We start from the raw sequence: 17213 nt of genomic DNA, 5'->3' as shown, positions 1-17213 counted from the left end.
GTGTTGATGCTTGATTTTTCTTTGTTTAAAATATTCTTCAGATGGCATTTCTTTTTCAATCCAAATGGTATTAAAGTGACAAATTTCTAGATTGATTTTTATCTAGATCTCAGAGAGGTTAGAAATTCTTCATTTATAAGGCATGCATTAAGAAAAAAAAAGTTTATCAACTCTCCTGAACTTTCCATTAGAAAGGAATTCAGCCAAAGATGGTTTTTACTAAAAAGATGACATGATGATTTGAATCTCATATAGCAGTTGGCTTGTGCTACACCTTTTTTATTCATCTTTTCACATCTTTAAAATAAAGTATTAAGAGCCTTCAAGCCATAGAATTAAACTTGGCACTCTCAGTAAATAATCAATATCTTTATTCAATTTTAAGTTAATGAATCCAGTTCTACTTTATATTAAAGTAAAACATACTTAAAGTAAGATCTTCTTGACCACTTAAGTATTTTATTATATGCTTTGCATTAAAAAATAAATGAGGATAGGATGCACTCTCCCCATCTATTGTGGTTTTCTGGGATATACACGTGAGGGTTCTGATTTAATATATGGAATGGTGTTATTCATAGTGAGTGGTGGTATAGATACTAGGACTAACATATCAGAGTCAAATGAATGAACATTTTGAACTAACATATGCATGACCTTGGGCAATCTGCTTAGTGCTTCTCCATTTTTAACAACTGTGGAAAGGAGGAAAAGAATCCCATGTTGAGTGGATATTTTGGGGTTTAAAAAACAGTAGGCATAGAGTGTGCTTTAGATATACAGGCAATAAATGACACTGCCCACTTCTGGAGCCTGTATAGGAAGAAAATATGTTCTAATACGATAAAAAAATTATAAGGTAAAAATAGGTGAACAAATTAAGCAAATAATTAGCACAGAGTTTTAAATTTCTTAGGTTATTTCCTTAGAAATAAATATATATGGTTCAATGGAATATTGATAGAGAATTATGGAAACGGCTAATATATACAGCTCTATTTAACACTATTCATACCGATCTCATATATAAATTATGCCAAAGCAATGTGTAGCATTCAGTTCATCTTGTGTTTCTATTTACCTCATATATTTTTGTTTGCCAGTTTACCCTTAATTCAGTTACTCTCTGACTTCAGTATAGCCAGCACACTTATCTTTTTATCTACCTTATCCTTGTGAATTCTCTGTGCTTCTTGAGCAGATAATTGCTAGAAGAGAGTAGATGTGTGATCTAGATCTTTAAAAAATTCCCTAGAAATTAAGTAAGCAACTAATGGTAGAGTTATGAGCAACAGCCACTCATATTTTTACTCAAATGTTACCTTTTGGAGTGTAAGAGTGGTTATAAACATGGTACACAATGGTTGAGAGAGATCTCTCATGATTTCCGTGTACCAGTGGTGTATCCATTGGAGTCCATTGAGAAACAGTGGAACGTGGGATAATTCAAGGAAGGTTTATTTACAAAAGGATTATTTCTAAATGAGTAGATGTGAAGAAACCACAAGGGATAATGCTTTAATACAGAATAGCCATGGTTAGGCTTCACCATTGCTGACCCACTGGGATGACTGGAGGGAGATGTTGGACAGAGATACATATATCAGACTAGTATTAAAAAACTAGTGACCTTCAGTTAAGGATCCTAGTCAACTCCAGTCAAATTAATGGTGAGAGATCCTGCAGAATAAACCTGATCTAACTTTCCTCCGTCCCTCCATCCTGCTGGAATACTCCAGAAGATAAGAGCGTCTGTTGATGCAATCCAATGCGTCACAAAGTTAAACGCGTGTAAGAGTCATCGGGGAATCTTATTAAACCATAAATTCTAGCTCAGTAGGTCAAGGGTAAGGCTGGGTAATTTGCTTTTGTAATAAGGCTCTAGTTAATGCCAGCACTGCTAGACGATGCCCCAATTTGTGTGGCAGGATGTAGCCTATTCAGATCGATTTTGACACAAAAAACAAGGAAGAGGATAGAGCTGGAAAGGCATGTAGATAATATACAACATGGATGGGTGATGACCAGTTGTTTGCTTCCTTAACATCATTTCTTTAGCAGAATAACTCTGCATCAAATACAACTCCTCCAGCCCATCTTTGCTTGTTTTAGGCAGATTCCAGGTAGCGATACCAAGGCTTCCAGTAAAGAAGTTAGATAAAATATAATAATCTGAAATCAGAGAGATGAGGAAATATTGTTACCGATTAAAGTAATATTGTTACCGGTTTCAAATACTGGATTTTTTACTTGAAATTATTCACTGCACTAGTGATATTTGTAGTGGAAGAATATATACCACTGCTTCAGTCTGAAGATATTCATTAACTGTGGTCATTATTATTCAAACAGTTGCTTTTTTCCCAATTAGTTTCTTATTGGAAGGCATTGTAATATACATAAGTGATCTGTGCTGTTAAGTGTAAAACAAATATGGGACACAAAATTACTTTATTTTGTATAAGAAAAAGTGTTTTTTATAAACCTGCAGATATATATATATGTATATATATATACATATATATATACATATATATATATACACATATATATGTATATATATATACATATATATATACATATATATACACATATATATACATATATATATACACATATATATATATATATATGTTTTTGTTGATATTATTTGAGAAGTTTTGCCTAATCTTTGTATTTCCTAAGGCATCCCTTTGCAAACCAGGGCTATCCTAACCGTCCCACTAAAAAAAAAAAAAAGTTATTTTTTTCATGTTAATACTTTTAGTTATATTATCCTTAATAAAATGAATTTATGAAAAGAGAACAGAAATTACAAACAAAGCAACTAGAAACTCATTTCTATTCAAAGAATATATCCAAAAAAAGGGGGGGGGCTAGTTAAATGAATGGAGTGGATCTTAATATTTAATTGTAGGACTAAAGATAATAAAAATTTCATTTGAAACTATCAAAAAAAAGATGAAAACAAAGGTTGAGACAGTTTTAAAACTGTTAACAATGTCTGTGAACTCACCATTGGTGAGTCTTCTCATAGGGTGACTTTTATTATGCCAATTATAAGAATCGCTAAAGAGAATATAAAAAATTCCACATTTCTTTTATAATGCTGGCATTTTACAGCATACCATAACTGTAAGACCTGTTACGCCAGGCAATGCGGATGCGTCTGCTGGTATCTATACCAGTGTTTTGGATTCCTGAATTTGTTCCATTTCTGGGAGAGAAGAAAGCCCATATCAAATTTTAGAGTCCTTATCCAGTAATTAGTTGTGTCATTTTCTTCAACCAATTATTTAGTCCATCCAGTGTATCAAGTAAAAAGCAACAAAACTAATTTAAGTCAGAAGACCTGTGAAAATTAGCAAATTGCTTTTATAAAGTACGATGTGTCTTTTCCACTCTGGGCACTCTGTTTAATTTTCCAACTAAAAAAAAATTACACTTTTTTTCTCAATCTGAAATGATTGAAAAATAAGATTTCAAATATCTAAGGTCTAGGTTGATCTCATTAAAACTTTTAGACTTATAGCTTAAGAATCTTTTTTTTTTTTTGTAAAAGTGAAAATGAAATGGGCCTGTCACAAGGATGCCTTAAATATGCTGAATTAGTATACCTGTGTTTATAAAAACGAGTATGATCATATATCTAGGGATGTGTCCATATATTTTTTATTAAATTTACTCTTTTGGTTAAAGGATGTAGGGAGATACACAACTAACAATTTAAGTTAGAAATCCAGGGAAAGTAGATGATTTAACTTAAACATATGTACCTACCATGTCCATACAGTGAAAAAGACATAACACAGAATAGTTATTTATTTATTTTTTAAGAATATTGCAGCCCCAATTGTATTAGCCTCTGAAACTGATTAGTTCTTAGCATTATAACTGGCAATAACAATAATAAAAATAACTAACATTTGTTAAACTCTTGCTATGTTCCAATACTTGCAATTTGTTGTAGAATTTAAGCATAGTGGTACAATATATAATTGTAAATTTTCTTTCAACTAAAAATTGGGCAACACATAAATTTATATTTATACACTTTATATGCAGGATAAAGTGCTAGCCATAAGTTAGCGGAGTAGCAAAAATCAAAGTTTAGGGATTTAGAAAATTGGAGTGTCTGAACCATATTTATTCCTAGTAATTTTAAAAGGGATAATATGGTAGATTTATAGATTTACTATATATATATATATATATATATATATATATATATATATATATATATATATAGTTTCTTACTAAATTTAATCCAGATCCATCACTTTAAATTTGAGAATAGTTTGAATCTTGCATATGCTTAATACATAAGTCTCTATAAATGAGTTTTTAAGTGCGTTTGAACACAGTTACATCACTGCCTTTTCATCAAGTGGTGGCCAGTATTATTTCTCTTCTTTTAAATTATTGTGAAGTAAAATCCTTTTTACAAAGATTCATAAACAACTTACTAATATGTTGCTGAATTTTCTATTATGCCTTTATAGTGTATAATCCAGAAACATGACCTAATTGCAAAATACCTCTAATTCCTATAGAAATATTTATCATGCAAAATTATTTTTGCAGAAATTTGTATCCACTGGTAAGTCTTACATGAAAGATGGTAAAGGAGACACTGCAAGAATACTACCTGGTGTCAGTATAGTGTCCCCATCTTTCTTCTTCCAAGGATAAAGTGGAAGGAATGACCAATTAGCAGCCGTCATGCTAAATAAGTTGACATTAGAGGATTTAGAAAAAAAGGTGTTAAATTTCAATGTTGCATGGAGCCACCATTCACTTTTAAACAATGTATTCTCTTAACGTAGTTTAGTACTTGTATAATCTCTGAATATATTTTGAATTTGGGGATAGAATTGAGAATACATCAGTCTTTCCTTCTCCCTTTGGTCCAAATTCTTCACCTAGATAAATGAATGAATCTCTTAAAAATGAATAGAGAAGTTAAACCACTTGTCCCCTGTGTTTTGGGACTAGAACACAGGTCTCCCAACACCTAGCCGCATGGGAGAAATGCCACAAATAACACACCATTCTTTAACGTTCAGTTGATCTGTGATTAAATTCCTAGCCGATGATTGGTTATATTTCTTAGTACTGATGGAAATGAATCTACTCTCAATAGTGATATGTGCTATATTCTCTAAATCAGACACCCCATACATATTAGGGTGTTTTTAAATGTTTTTATTTATTTTTGCGAGAGAGCAGGGGAGGGGCAGAGAGAGGAGACTAAGAATTTGAAGTAGGCTCCAGGCTCTGAGCTGTCAGCACAGAGCCCACCATAGGGCTTGAATCCATGAACCAAGAGATCATGACCTGAGCCAAAGTCGGATGTGTGATGGACCCTTAATAACCAGGCACCCCTTAATAACCAAAATAAAACCCAAAGGAATTTTATTAGTGTAGTTTATTTATTGAGTGTAAAGATAAAAATAGGATTGTAATTAATTCAAGATAAAGAATTAAAATTTTATACCCCGCATAGAAACCATGATATCAAACACAGAACAAAAGCAGATGTATTATCGTACATTTGAAAAGTTAAGATGAAGCAAAAGTAACTCCGCCTTCCCTCCACCCCCACCCCACCAAATCAATAAGATAAAAATACCTTACTTTCTCAAAAGAGTGCTTTACTTTTTGGAAGCATTGTAATCTGACTTAATCATCAATTTATAATACAGCTACTGACACTTGCAAGATAAATTATTATCAAAATAAACGCTACAAATTTGGATGTTTACAATAATAAACAATATTGCATTGTTTCATTTTTATTATTGTGTTAGAATATAACCTCGGTAGAAAATGAAAGATAACACTTAATAAGTAATGCAATTGTTGTTTTACTAGAATCCCATAGAAATCTAGAATAGATTTTTCCAATGAAAAACTGTTCTCCATAATACTAAAAATGTCTGTTTTTTCTTTTTCAAAGGTAAAAAAGTTCTGCAAAATTGCATGTTGTCTATATGTAGCAATGAAATATAATTTTAAAATATGGTTATAAAATTATAGGTATATGACTTTTGAGATTATGTAATGAGGAGTTTGTTAATTTTCAATTAAGAAATTTGAGGCCAGGAGATGTTTTATGATTGTAAGTTTTAGAAGCATAGTGACAGAACAGTTAAAGATCATCTTTTCCAAACCTCCAACTAATGGTTGAATTCCCTCTATCACATCTGTGTGATATGGTGAATTTTCTAACATTAAACACCGGCACCAGCATGAAATCTACTACCTTCCAATTGATTTTCTGCTAGTAATACCACATGTTCTCAGTTTACACTAGTAAAGATTCTCTAACATAAAAGTAAAGTCATAGGCATGTTCCAAACACGCACGCGCGCGCGCACGCACACAACACGTACACACACACACACACATTAATGTTTGAACAAAATCAAATTCTTTATCCATGTATGTGTATATATGGTTAATGTTAATAATAGGCATTGAAATCTAAATTAATGAAATAATTTCAAATAAGTAACTTCAGCTGATTAACATGGACGTTACATGACTTTTAAGAAACATCAATCACCATTTTTAGGTAATTTTTAAAATGCATTTTAGAATTCAGATTGATTTTGAAGATGATAGAACAAGAATAGATCTTAAAAATACTGCAGTGTTAATCCCCTACAGTGGTTTATATAACAAAGATTTACAGACACACAAAATGATTTTTCTTGTGTTCAGAGCTTACAACTTAAAAAAAAAGTGAATTTGATTGTTGCCCTAATATCTTCCTTTCTGCCAGAGTTTGTTTATATTTTAGAATATTTCCATTATGCTTAAGTCAAACCAAACAAGCAATAAATAAAAATGACCAAAAATTGCTTAGCATGTGAAGACAGAAGAAAACAAAGGAAATAGATATTTGTGCACATGTCTACATGTCTTGCATTTAATGACATTTTTAATAAAAGTATTAGAACATACATAGTTATTATGGATTTAAACATAGCTTTATACATGAAAATACTTCTACTTGAATATTCATTCATTTTTCACTTTCCCCCTTCTCATTTATGATTAATAAAAGAAATACTCTCGACAAAATGTCTTTGGTTAAATGAGCCAGGATTGGCAACACTGCAGGTATTCATTCAATCACACACTCATAGAAGTTCCACGTTTCAGTCTTTGAGAAGCTCAGAGTACAGTGAAAGGAATGGCCACAAACAACGTGCCATAATTTAACATTTTCTTAACTTGCATAAAAGCCCACAACATATTTTAATATATCTCTATGATAAAATAAATTTTAAGTGCTCATTCCTGAAATACACCTGTTGAAAAGATCAGGTCAATTTCATGATAAGTTGTATTTACTTAGAAGCACTCATTGCTTAATAGTATGTTATTATTTCATACATATACCTGGGAATGCATAATAAAATGCACATTTTATGGCATATACTTGAGATTTAACATTTCATCAATATATAATTTAGAAGAGGGTTTTTGCAGTTGGTACTTGAAATATTTGTCCTTTCAGTTTATTTATAAAGTGATATATATATTATATTCTTGAAATCATAAAAAAAAACAAAGTATGTGTTTGCTGTTTAACTTTAAATTTTTTTGGTGGGTTTAAATTTTCTGTTATTTTCCATTCTTTTTTTCTTCTAAAACGGATATTCTCCTGGCCTTCCATCTTCTGCATCTGTATTACATTGTAATATGTTTTTAAAAGATGGACTGTTTTCTTCAATTTAAAATGAAAAATGAGTTGTTGTTGTTGTTTTTTTTTAAATAGTAATAAAGCTAGGTCCCCTTAGAACCAGAAAACTAGAACTCCTTGGTCTGAGGTGATGCTTTCTTAGATACACATTTTTCCTGACTTCACCCAACCGAATAATCACCTTAAGCACCCCTCATAAACCTTCACACACACACACACACACACACACACACACACACACACACACACAAACACACACACACTCTACCACTGTAGTTTTCAAAGTTCTTCAGTCCCAGTTACACGTTATAGAAGTGATCTTTTTTCATCCTCTGAACTGTCTTCAATTTTCGCCTCTGGGTTTACAATTGTTTCATATATTTATCTTTATTTCTCAAAGAATTCCAGATTTTGTGTGAAAATTCTCATGAAATCTTCAGACTCAACTGCAGTTGTTGAAGTCAAATGTTATAGTGCAGAGGAAGGTAGAGTTAGAATTCCTACTTACAATTCGTGTTTGGATTGGGATTATCCAGAAATATGCCTCAAAACACAAAATGCCCATTTTATTAAGAAGAATTTTAAGAAAACAGGAAAATTCACAAGTGGGAGAGCTAAATTTAGAGCAGTTGAATACTCCAGTAGAATTAACCTCTGGCTCACCATGGGGATGGAGGTGTAGAAAAGAATTACAACAGAAGCACGATTTGAGAGAGAGAGGTGGTTATTTCTTTTTTCTGATAAGAATCTCAGAACTGTCAAATGGCTGAGCTGTCATCTACCCCTAGCTTCTTATTTTAAGAGAAGAGACTGAGGTAAAAAGATTCTTGTCCAAAATCACACAACTAATAATTTGCTAAGAATCAGGTCTCAAATCTTGCTTTACTGGCCATTTCTTTATTTTTTATAACAGTGTGTATAGATAGTCCATAACTATATATTCCAGTAACTCATCAGACCCTATCTCTACCTTTCTAATTTTGAGGAAATAAATCACCTTAAAATGTTTCAAAACCAATAAAATACTCATGATTTGAGCTAAGTGGGTAAAATAGCAGATAAGAATTTGTGAAATGGTTGTTTTAAACCATCTAACAAAAGTCAGTTTTCCTTCTTTTCAATCCATGGCATGAACAAAACCTAGTTGCCTGATGTAATAATCCCTAGCCTATAAATCTTATAAAAAGCAATATGTAAAAATTTCTAAATTATAATTGAAGAAGTTAAATATATACCTTGCATTCTTATTCATGCTGTTTTTTTTAAAGAATTGATATTTAAATATTAGATCAGGTTGCATAACTTTTTTTTCACGGGTGGGGTTTCAATTAAATAGATTTCCTTTATTTCACTTGGTGTCATTGTTTATGACTTAAAAAGTACATAGAAACTATAGTGAATCTAGTAATTTATTCTTAAAAGACTAATATTTCTTTTCCTTCATTCAAAATACTTGAAAAAATGTTTTTAAAATATATCAGTTACTTCATTGAATTTATCTTTTAAGTAAATCTAGTCATGTCTATTTTAGTACAATAAACAGGAAATATACCAGCCCCCTATGATATTGGCTTTCAATATCATAATATCAAAAACAATAGCAATATTTCAGATGAACTCCAAATAGAGCTAGTTCACATTTATAAATTTTATAGATTGTGGATGGGCATCAATCATAATGTTAAGGCAATGATTATGAAAGAAAATGGTTATTGGCAGAAATACTATAATATATTTTAAGTTTTTTCAATTATACCATTTTCTTAAATGTATCCTAATATTCCACTTAAGCTAAATTACCTAAAAAATATATTAGTTTAAGAACCAAGTTCATTAAATCTTTCAAACTTTTATAATATCTCAGTATTTTTATTTTCCTAGTTTAATTTTTCCATAAAATTTGATGGATTGAAGTTATAATAAACTGGTAGTATTTTGCTCTCCTATAAAAACTTGCATAGTATTTAAAAACCTATCTACCCATATATCCAGGATTTTCCCTATAGAACACTTAAACTCTTTCTGTACTGCTTGGTATTTTACTACTCAGTGATTATATTGCTGTATTTTCTTTTTTTTTTTTTTTTTTTCTTCTGGGTACCCTATGTCAGGCTTAAGAAAGCAGTTTCTTTAACTTGGATAATTCAATGCTAACAAAATTTGTTAACTTGAATTTTATTTTAAAATTGTATATCCTGATACATGTTTTTGTTTGTTTTCTTAACTAGTGAAAAAGGCCATAGATTTTAAATCTAGAGGATTTAAATTGTTTCCAGGGAAAGACAACAGCAACAAGTTTTCTATCTGTGAGTGTACTCCTTTTTTGTTACTTTCTCTAGTGCAAGAGTGAAGTTTGTGGTGTCTGTGTTGTTTGTGTGTGTTCTTTTAAAATGTTTGTGTATTTACCAAATTAACTGCATTAATACCTATATAACATGCATGATTATTATTCAATATTTTCTTGTATTTAAATGTGTATTGAGTTAATGGATTGATGTGGGGAGCTCCCAAGCTGGCGCTGTTTCAGATGTAAAAAAATTCTTTGAGCTAGTATGTTGATAGCATTCTAGTTTTGTAATTCTAGGATGTGAGATTAAAAAAAAAATAGTGAAAGTTTTTAAATTGGTGATTTCTTATAAGGATTTTTGTTTGACATAATTATTTTTCTAGGGAAAAAATTTCTTTTAATGGTAATTTTTCATTTAAGAGAAAAATATATCCTCAATTTAAATTAAGTTATCCACACCCTTTAAGTCAACTCTTTTGTAAATTAATTAGTTGACTATAGAATTAACTTTTGCTTTCTCTTGAAAATAACAAGGTGGCCTGAAATACACTTATTTATGTGTTGCCTTATACACAATTTTGCTTAACATTCGGAGATTTAGGGGTGGCTAGGTGGCTCAGTCACTTAAGAGTTGGGCTTTTGACTTCAGCTCAGGTCATGATCTCACAGTTGGCGAGCTCTAGCCCCACATCAGGCTCTGTGTGGAGGGTGCAGAGACTGCTTGGGATTCCTTCTTCCTCTCTTTCTGCCCCTCCCCAACTTGCTTCTCTATCACTCTCTCAAAATAAATAAAAATAAACTTAAAAAAATTCATGGATTTATAGATCATCTGAAGTTCATCCTTGAATCTCAAATTAAGAATCACTGAATTAGGACAATCATATATATTACTATAAAAATTTTTTTTGGATTTGTATTATAAATCAATAGCAGTTTGAAAAAATTTTCTACCTTATCGTGCATACATACATACATATATATATATATATATATATATATGTGTGTGTGTGTATACACACACACACACATATATATATATATAATTTTGAAAGAAACCATTCATGACACATCTGACTTCTCTAATGATACATTGATAGTTAATAAGATTATTAAAATAGCATATGTTATATTTTAACAGGAATATATTTTAGCATTATTATTTTATTCAGTTCCAATTAATCTGATGAAATGAGTTTATAGCTATTTCTTTAACAATGATTGTTCATTATGGTTATATCAGAAAAGGATTTTATCTTCATGCTTAATGACTTGTATATATAACGGTAAATGACAGAATTTGAGCAATTACATCAATTATCAAAAAACTCAGAGCCTGTATGTGATCAAACATTTTAAAGTGTAATAATTTTAAAATGTGATTTTACATTTTGTTAGATTTGAGAATACTAAGCCAAAAATAGCAGATATAAGTAGGAAATCATTGATCAAATTAGATTACATTTTACAAAGCACTAAATAATTTATTACAAAGTATTTAGCTATATAATTATAATTTCTTATTCTATTTTGGGGGGTTAAAAACATATCTACCCATTTCAGGGAAATAAATAGTGTTAGAGTAATTTTTCATATATTAATTGTTAAAAACATTTTGGAAAGGCATTTTTTCCTACAATACGACATATAAATGGAAAGAAGTTATTAGATGAATATTCTGACCTACCAAATTTCATCATGTCAATATGAAATAAAAGTTAAGTCTTTGCAGACTTAAATAGTAGGTTTACTACCTTTTTTCTAATGTTTTGGCCAGTATATTTGTTTTGGAATTCTAAGTAGAATTATAAATTCTGCTGGTTCACCCTTTCCTCCTTTTGGCTATACAAATGTTATGTGCTGCATACTCCGAGCTTTCAGATGTCCTGGGAAATTCAGACAGGGTAGGGGAAGAGAGAAGGAAGGTGAGAGAATTCAAAGCATGCTCTGTGCTGTCAGTGTGGAGTCTGACATGGGGCTCCAATCCACAGACCATGAGATCATGGCCTGAACTGAAATCCAGTCAGATGCCAGACCAGCTGCGCCACCAAGGTACCCCAGAGAAAAAAACCTAATTCTTTTAAAAATATTTTATTTAAAGAATATTGGTTTTAAAATTGGGAGAAGAAAAGTTAATGAGGAAAAAAAAAAGTTAATCGTGAAGCAATAAATGTTAATTTATTTCATAATTTTAAAGCATAACTTGCATTTATCTATTATATTTTATGTAAAAGATAAAAAATATTGTGATTTTTTACATTTTTAAAAATAATCACAATCAAATAAAAACAAATTATGTATTGCCAATTTCTTGTAGTCACAAAATAATACATCAGCATTATATGACATTTCATTTCAGTGCATTTTTTTCAAATAGCTCCTAACTAATATCAAAACTACATTCTCTATGGTTGTTTATAGAAAAGGATTATATTGTTTTAATTTTTGTCATTATTATTTAGTGGTTAACAAGTAAGCATTTGGGTCTTCATCTCTCTGATATAATTTATTCAACACAGGGCCAAATAATTTAAAAAAAAGGGCCAAATAATTAAAAATTTTTTTTTTACATTCATTCATTTTTGAGAGACAGAGAAAGGCAGAGCACAAGCAGGGGAGGAGCAGAGAGAGAGGGAGACACAGAATGAGAAGCAGGCTTCAGGCTCTGAGCTGTCAGCACAGAACCCGACGCGGGGCTCCAACTCATGAGCTGTGAGATCATGACCTGAGCCGAAGTCAGACGCCTAACCGACTGAGCCACCCAGACGCCCCATGGGCCAAATAATTTTTAAAGGAGACAATTTTTATCTCCTATAAACCTTTCAAATGAAAAAAAATAACAAAAAAGCTTGTGTGTATGTATGGGTTTTTTTTTTTTTTTTTTTAAACAGTCCATTCTGTTACTGGAACTGCCAGAAGTGAGCATAAGCGAGGAGGACTGATCTATACACATTGCCAAAGCACGTCTTCCCACAGTAGTGCCTTTAAAATTTAACTAAGAAACAAATTAATAACAGATTCAGAAAACGGCAGTAGTGTTCATGGGGAGCATTTGGGTGTTTAAATGCTAACTAGATTCTTATTCCAAATTAATATCCAAACTCCAAAACCTCTATCCATCCCTTGTTGTTTCCCTTGTTTTTTCACCCAAAAGGGTAGGTTTGTCGGCAAATGGAAAACAAATTGATTTTTTTTTAATTTTAAAGGTAAAGACATGTTTTTGTATTTTAAAATGTTGCACTTAATGAACTAGTAGTGTTACTAACTTTTCTACTAGTTCTTCTAAAGTATTAAGATGGAATTATGAAGAGACTCTAAGCTTCTCATAATGTATAATTATTTTATTTTATCTTCAAATCCATACTTTCATTCATTTCATGTTATTTATTCATTCTACAATTCTGTGTGAGCTATTTCTCCAAGGTAGCACCATGCTATACTAAGAAGGTAAAAGAGTGAATAAAATATAGTCTCAGCTGGCAAGGATCCAACATTTTATTGGGAAGCTAAATGAGTTAAGAGTCAACTCTTTGTAGGTTATATAGTAGTATAAACTAACATTCTGTCAACATCCATGATGGTTTATTTCAGAACAAGATCTAAAACACTGTATTTTACAAGGTGGAATAAAATTTTAAAATCTAATATAAAAAAAAAGAGTCTAAGAAAAGTGGCAATGTAACCAGCTGTGTGAGGTGACATAGAGGTAACTTCTATATAGAATCTATTTGTTTTTATTTTTGGAGTAAATTCTGTGTGATATAAAATCAGAATCTCAGAAATAAATTGCTTATAAAAAATTACCCTAAAGATTGTAGGGAAGAGTAAATGAGTTGATACATGTAAAAGATGTAGAATATTTCGTGACATGCTGGCTATTATAATTTTATGTTGGCTAAGTTTATGTTTTTAAGTTCAAACATGGAATATTGTGGTAAATTAATTAAGATTACTGTAGCCTATTTATGAACCCATATAAACCTGTAAACCCATAACTTCAGTATTATGAGAAATTACAATCCATTTGTTTTTTTTTAATCTGTAAAACTTGCCCTCTCCTCTTTTATCCACTTTTGTGTGTGACAAAGAACTCATGTTGCATTAATAATAGTAATAATAATAATAATAATAGGTATAATAAATATCCTTAAAGATCAGAGAAAAAAGAATGTTCCCTATAGCGATACTCTTTTCAAGAGGCAACACCCTGTCCATGTAATTAAACTATTTAAAAATGTTTATTTATTTATATTTGAGAGAGAGTGAGAGAAAGAGTGTGAGCAGGGAAGGGGCACAGAGAGAGGGAGAGAGAATCCTAAGCAGGCTTAGTGCTCTCAGTGCAGAGCCTGACACGGGGCTCAGTCCCAAGAACCGTGAGATCATGACCTGAGCTGACATCAAGAGATGGACGCTCAACCGACTGAGCCACCCAGGTGCCCCATACTTAAACGCTTAAAGAGCACTCCTGTTCTTACCATTCTGTGAATTACTGCTCACATTTAAAGAAGTAAACGGGACAGATCTGTCCAATTGCTTAAATAGCATTATGTAGAAAAAGCAACTTTTGAATAAAAACTACTACATTTGAATGTCTTGGTATAACTAGCTGTGGGCAATTATGAAATATCTATATTGCAGAGAAATAAGATGTTATACACTTTGTTCTTTATTTTTTAGTTTAAATGTTTTAAAGAGTATTAAATACATGTATCATGCAGAAGCTCTCCCGTTATCTTTACATTTTAAATTGGAAAGTCTTTCCCCTATTGCAGATAATCAAAAACAGTGGTTTAAAGGATACTTCCAAATAAACTGAATAAATAAATAAATAAATAAATAAATAAATAAATAAATAAATACATGAATTAATTAACTGAAATGGTAAAAAGTATGTATGTGCACTGCATCTTAAGATAAAACATTTGGTAAAGAGGATTGAATTTAATTAGTGATGCCATTTTGCCTTAGTGAGATTTCTGGACAGGATGGAGGGCTTCGGGTTTAACAATAGAAGTTTTGAATGAATATGCCAAGGTTTAAACCTAGATTAAGGCACTAACTAACAGATATGACTTTGGAAACATTTTTAACCTCTCCCTGCCATAGTTTCCTCACCTGTAGGAAGTGTGTAATAATAGTAACTACCCTTTAGATTGTTGTGAATATTAAATGAGTTGATAAATGATGTAGAATAGTTCCTGACACAGTACCCTGTTAAGCATTAGCTACTATTTAAATTTATATTAACACAGGCTTATATTTTGAGGTAATAATGATGAAATGTAAAAATGAATTAAAAAATTTTTTATTTTCTAATAATGTATTCATAGATCACTTCTAAATTAACTTGTAATCTGTGTTATACATTGGATTGTAATAAAGTAGGGAAGCCCAGTTGATGCCATTCCTTTCTTTATATCTATTCCATGTCAAAAAGCCACTTTAAATAACATAAACCCCAACCTTTTCAAAAGCTATTTTAAGATAAGAGAGTGCTTCCAATAGAAAATACTTGATTCATTGAAAACAATACAGCAGCTATTGTTGTTAATTAAACTACTAGGGCATATTTACTCAGAGGTTATTAACACCTATCTAGGCATTGTGGGTATATTTAAAATAATTGTTTTCCCCTTATCTTTATCAAGTATATAATCTCTTTGTATGTATGACTAAGGAATAGGAAACTACTAATCTATAACACGATAAATAATTTAAAAACTGAACATAAAATTTCCGATGTTATGTAATTTGAAGGACTAGAATAATCTGGAAAAATTAGGGATTGTATTTTGCAAAAAGTGGGACTTGGGCTGAGTCTAAAAACTAGACAGAATTTTAATAGCTAAGGAGGAAGAAAGGGAAAACATGGAGACTTGGAGAAAATATAAATAAAGCATGGGGTGAACATGGCTAACTAGTAAAATTGCAGAATGATTTAGAAACCTTTGGATTGAGTTATGGAAGCATCTTGGTGACTAGTGGGAAATAAAACTGATATAGTAGAAATCTCAAATCATAGGAGATTAGAACATTAATAAAAACTGTTTGAGGAAGTTTAGTCCTCCTCTAGTACTCAAGGTGGATTGGAGGTGAATGATAATGGAGTGTACAAAAGCATCAGTGATTAGATTGGATCTGAGCATGCACAAGAGGTAACACTAGATATTTTGGTGGAGTCACTTAGGAGATCATTGAAGGAGGAAGAATGAGCTTGGGGAAAAAATGATGAAACCATGTATTGGAACTTGTTAGCAAAGAGGTAATTTTTCAAGCCATGAGTGAAATATAAAATGTAGAGAACCATGGCCAATGCCTTTGAATTTGTCCACTAGAAAGTAAGAGAGTCGTCTAAAGTAAGAGAGTGATCAAAAATAAGGGAATGATAAAAAAAAAAGTAAAAGGGAATGAAATAGCAAGCAGACCAAAAAAAGTAAAACTATCACATATTTTGAAGGGATCAGTGAATATGTAATAAAGTTGTCAATAAGGATATTGGCTGGGGATATTTAGGAAAGTGATTTTTACAGAATGAAAGACACAAATGGAAAATTTCTATCTAATTGGGAATATGACAATTTTACCAGAGCTATGACTGTTGGGACATTATCTGATAGTTATCTTGTTATCTGATAAATCAGTTTGAACATATTGATCAATCTGAACTAAATGATGCCAGAGACCAGTAGGTCTCAACACTGACTTTACATTAGAATCACCTTAAGGATTACTGAAAACCAAACCAGGGAAAAAACTGATGCCCAGGGTCCTACCCTAGAGTAATTGTGTTAGCATATCTAAAGGTAGAAATAAGCATCTTCATCCCTAAAGAAATGTCCACAAGTGGTTTGGATCCACAGCGTAGGTCGAGAACCGTTGTAAAATTTTGCTTTTTTGTCTCTGTGGAATCTCCACTCAGGTGCTATTCTTTCCTCAAAATGCAGAGAAGTTGATAAAGAACAAAGTAGCAGTTATTCTCTAGTTCATTACAAGATTGAATTTATGAAACAATATCACTCACATATTTCAAAACTATCAGGTTTAAAACTTGTTTGCATTAAGATATCTGTCTTGGGGATTTGGTTACCCCTTGTGATCACACTCATTGAAAATATTAAGAAATCTTTCAATAATTGAGTGTTCTGGATAAAGTGCTGAGAATGTGTATGATGGCTAGTGAAACATAATCATGTAAATGGCTAGAGGGTAAAGCCA

The 17213-nt window shown here is 31.3% G+C and overlaps 1 protein-coding gene across 1 annotated transcript in view; it reads left to right on the top strand.

The window, feature by feature from the left end:
- The window catches only part of CSMD3 (CUB and Sushi multiple domains 3), a 1274540-nt gene that overhangs the window by 533043 nt on the left and 724284 nt on the right, over positions 1-17213 (top strand). Inside the window, exon 8 of the mRNA XM_043601622.1 lies at positions 9943-10020. Within this exon, the coding sequence (XP_043457557.1) occupies positions 9943-10020 (78 nt within the window). The remainder of the gene's footprint in view (positions 1-9942; positions 10021-17213) is intronic.

This window comes from Prionailurus bengalensis, chromosome F2 (genome assembly GCF_016509475.1).
Source record: "Prionailurus bengalensis isolate Pbe53 chromosome F2, Fcat_Pben_1.1_paternal_pri, whole genome shotgun sequence".
Taxonomy (NCBI): Eukaryota; Metazoa; Chordata; class Mammalia; order Carnivora; family Felidae; genus Prionailurus; species Prionailurus bengalensis.
The sequence above is the reverse complement of the archived record's forward strand: the minus strand, read 5'-3'. Positions and strand labels throughout refer to the sequence as shown.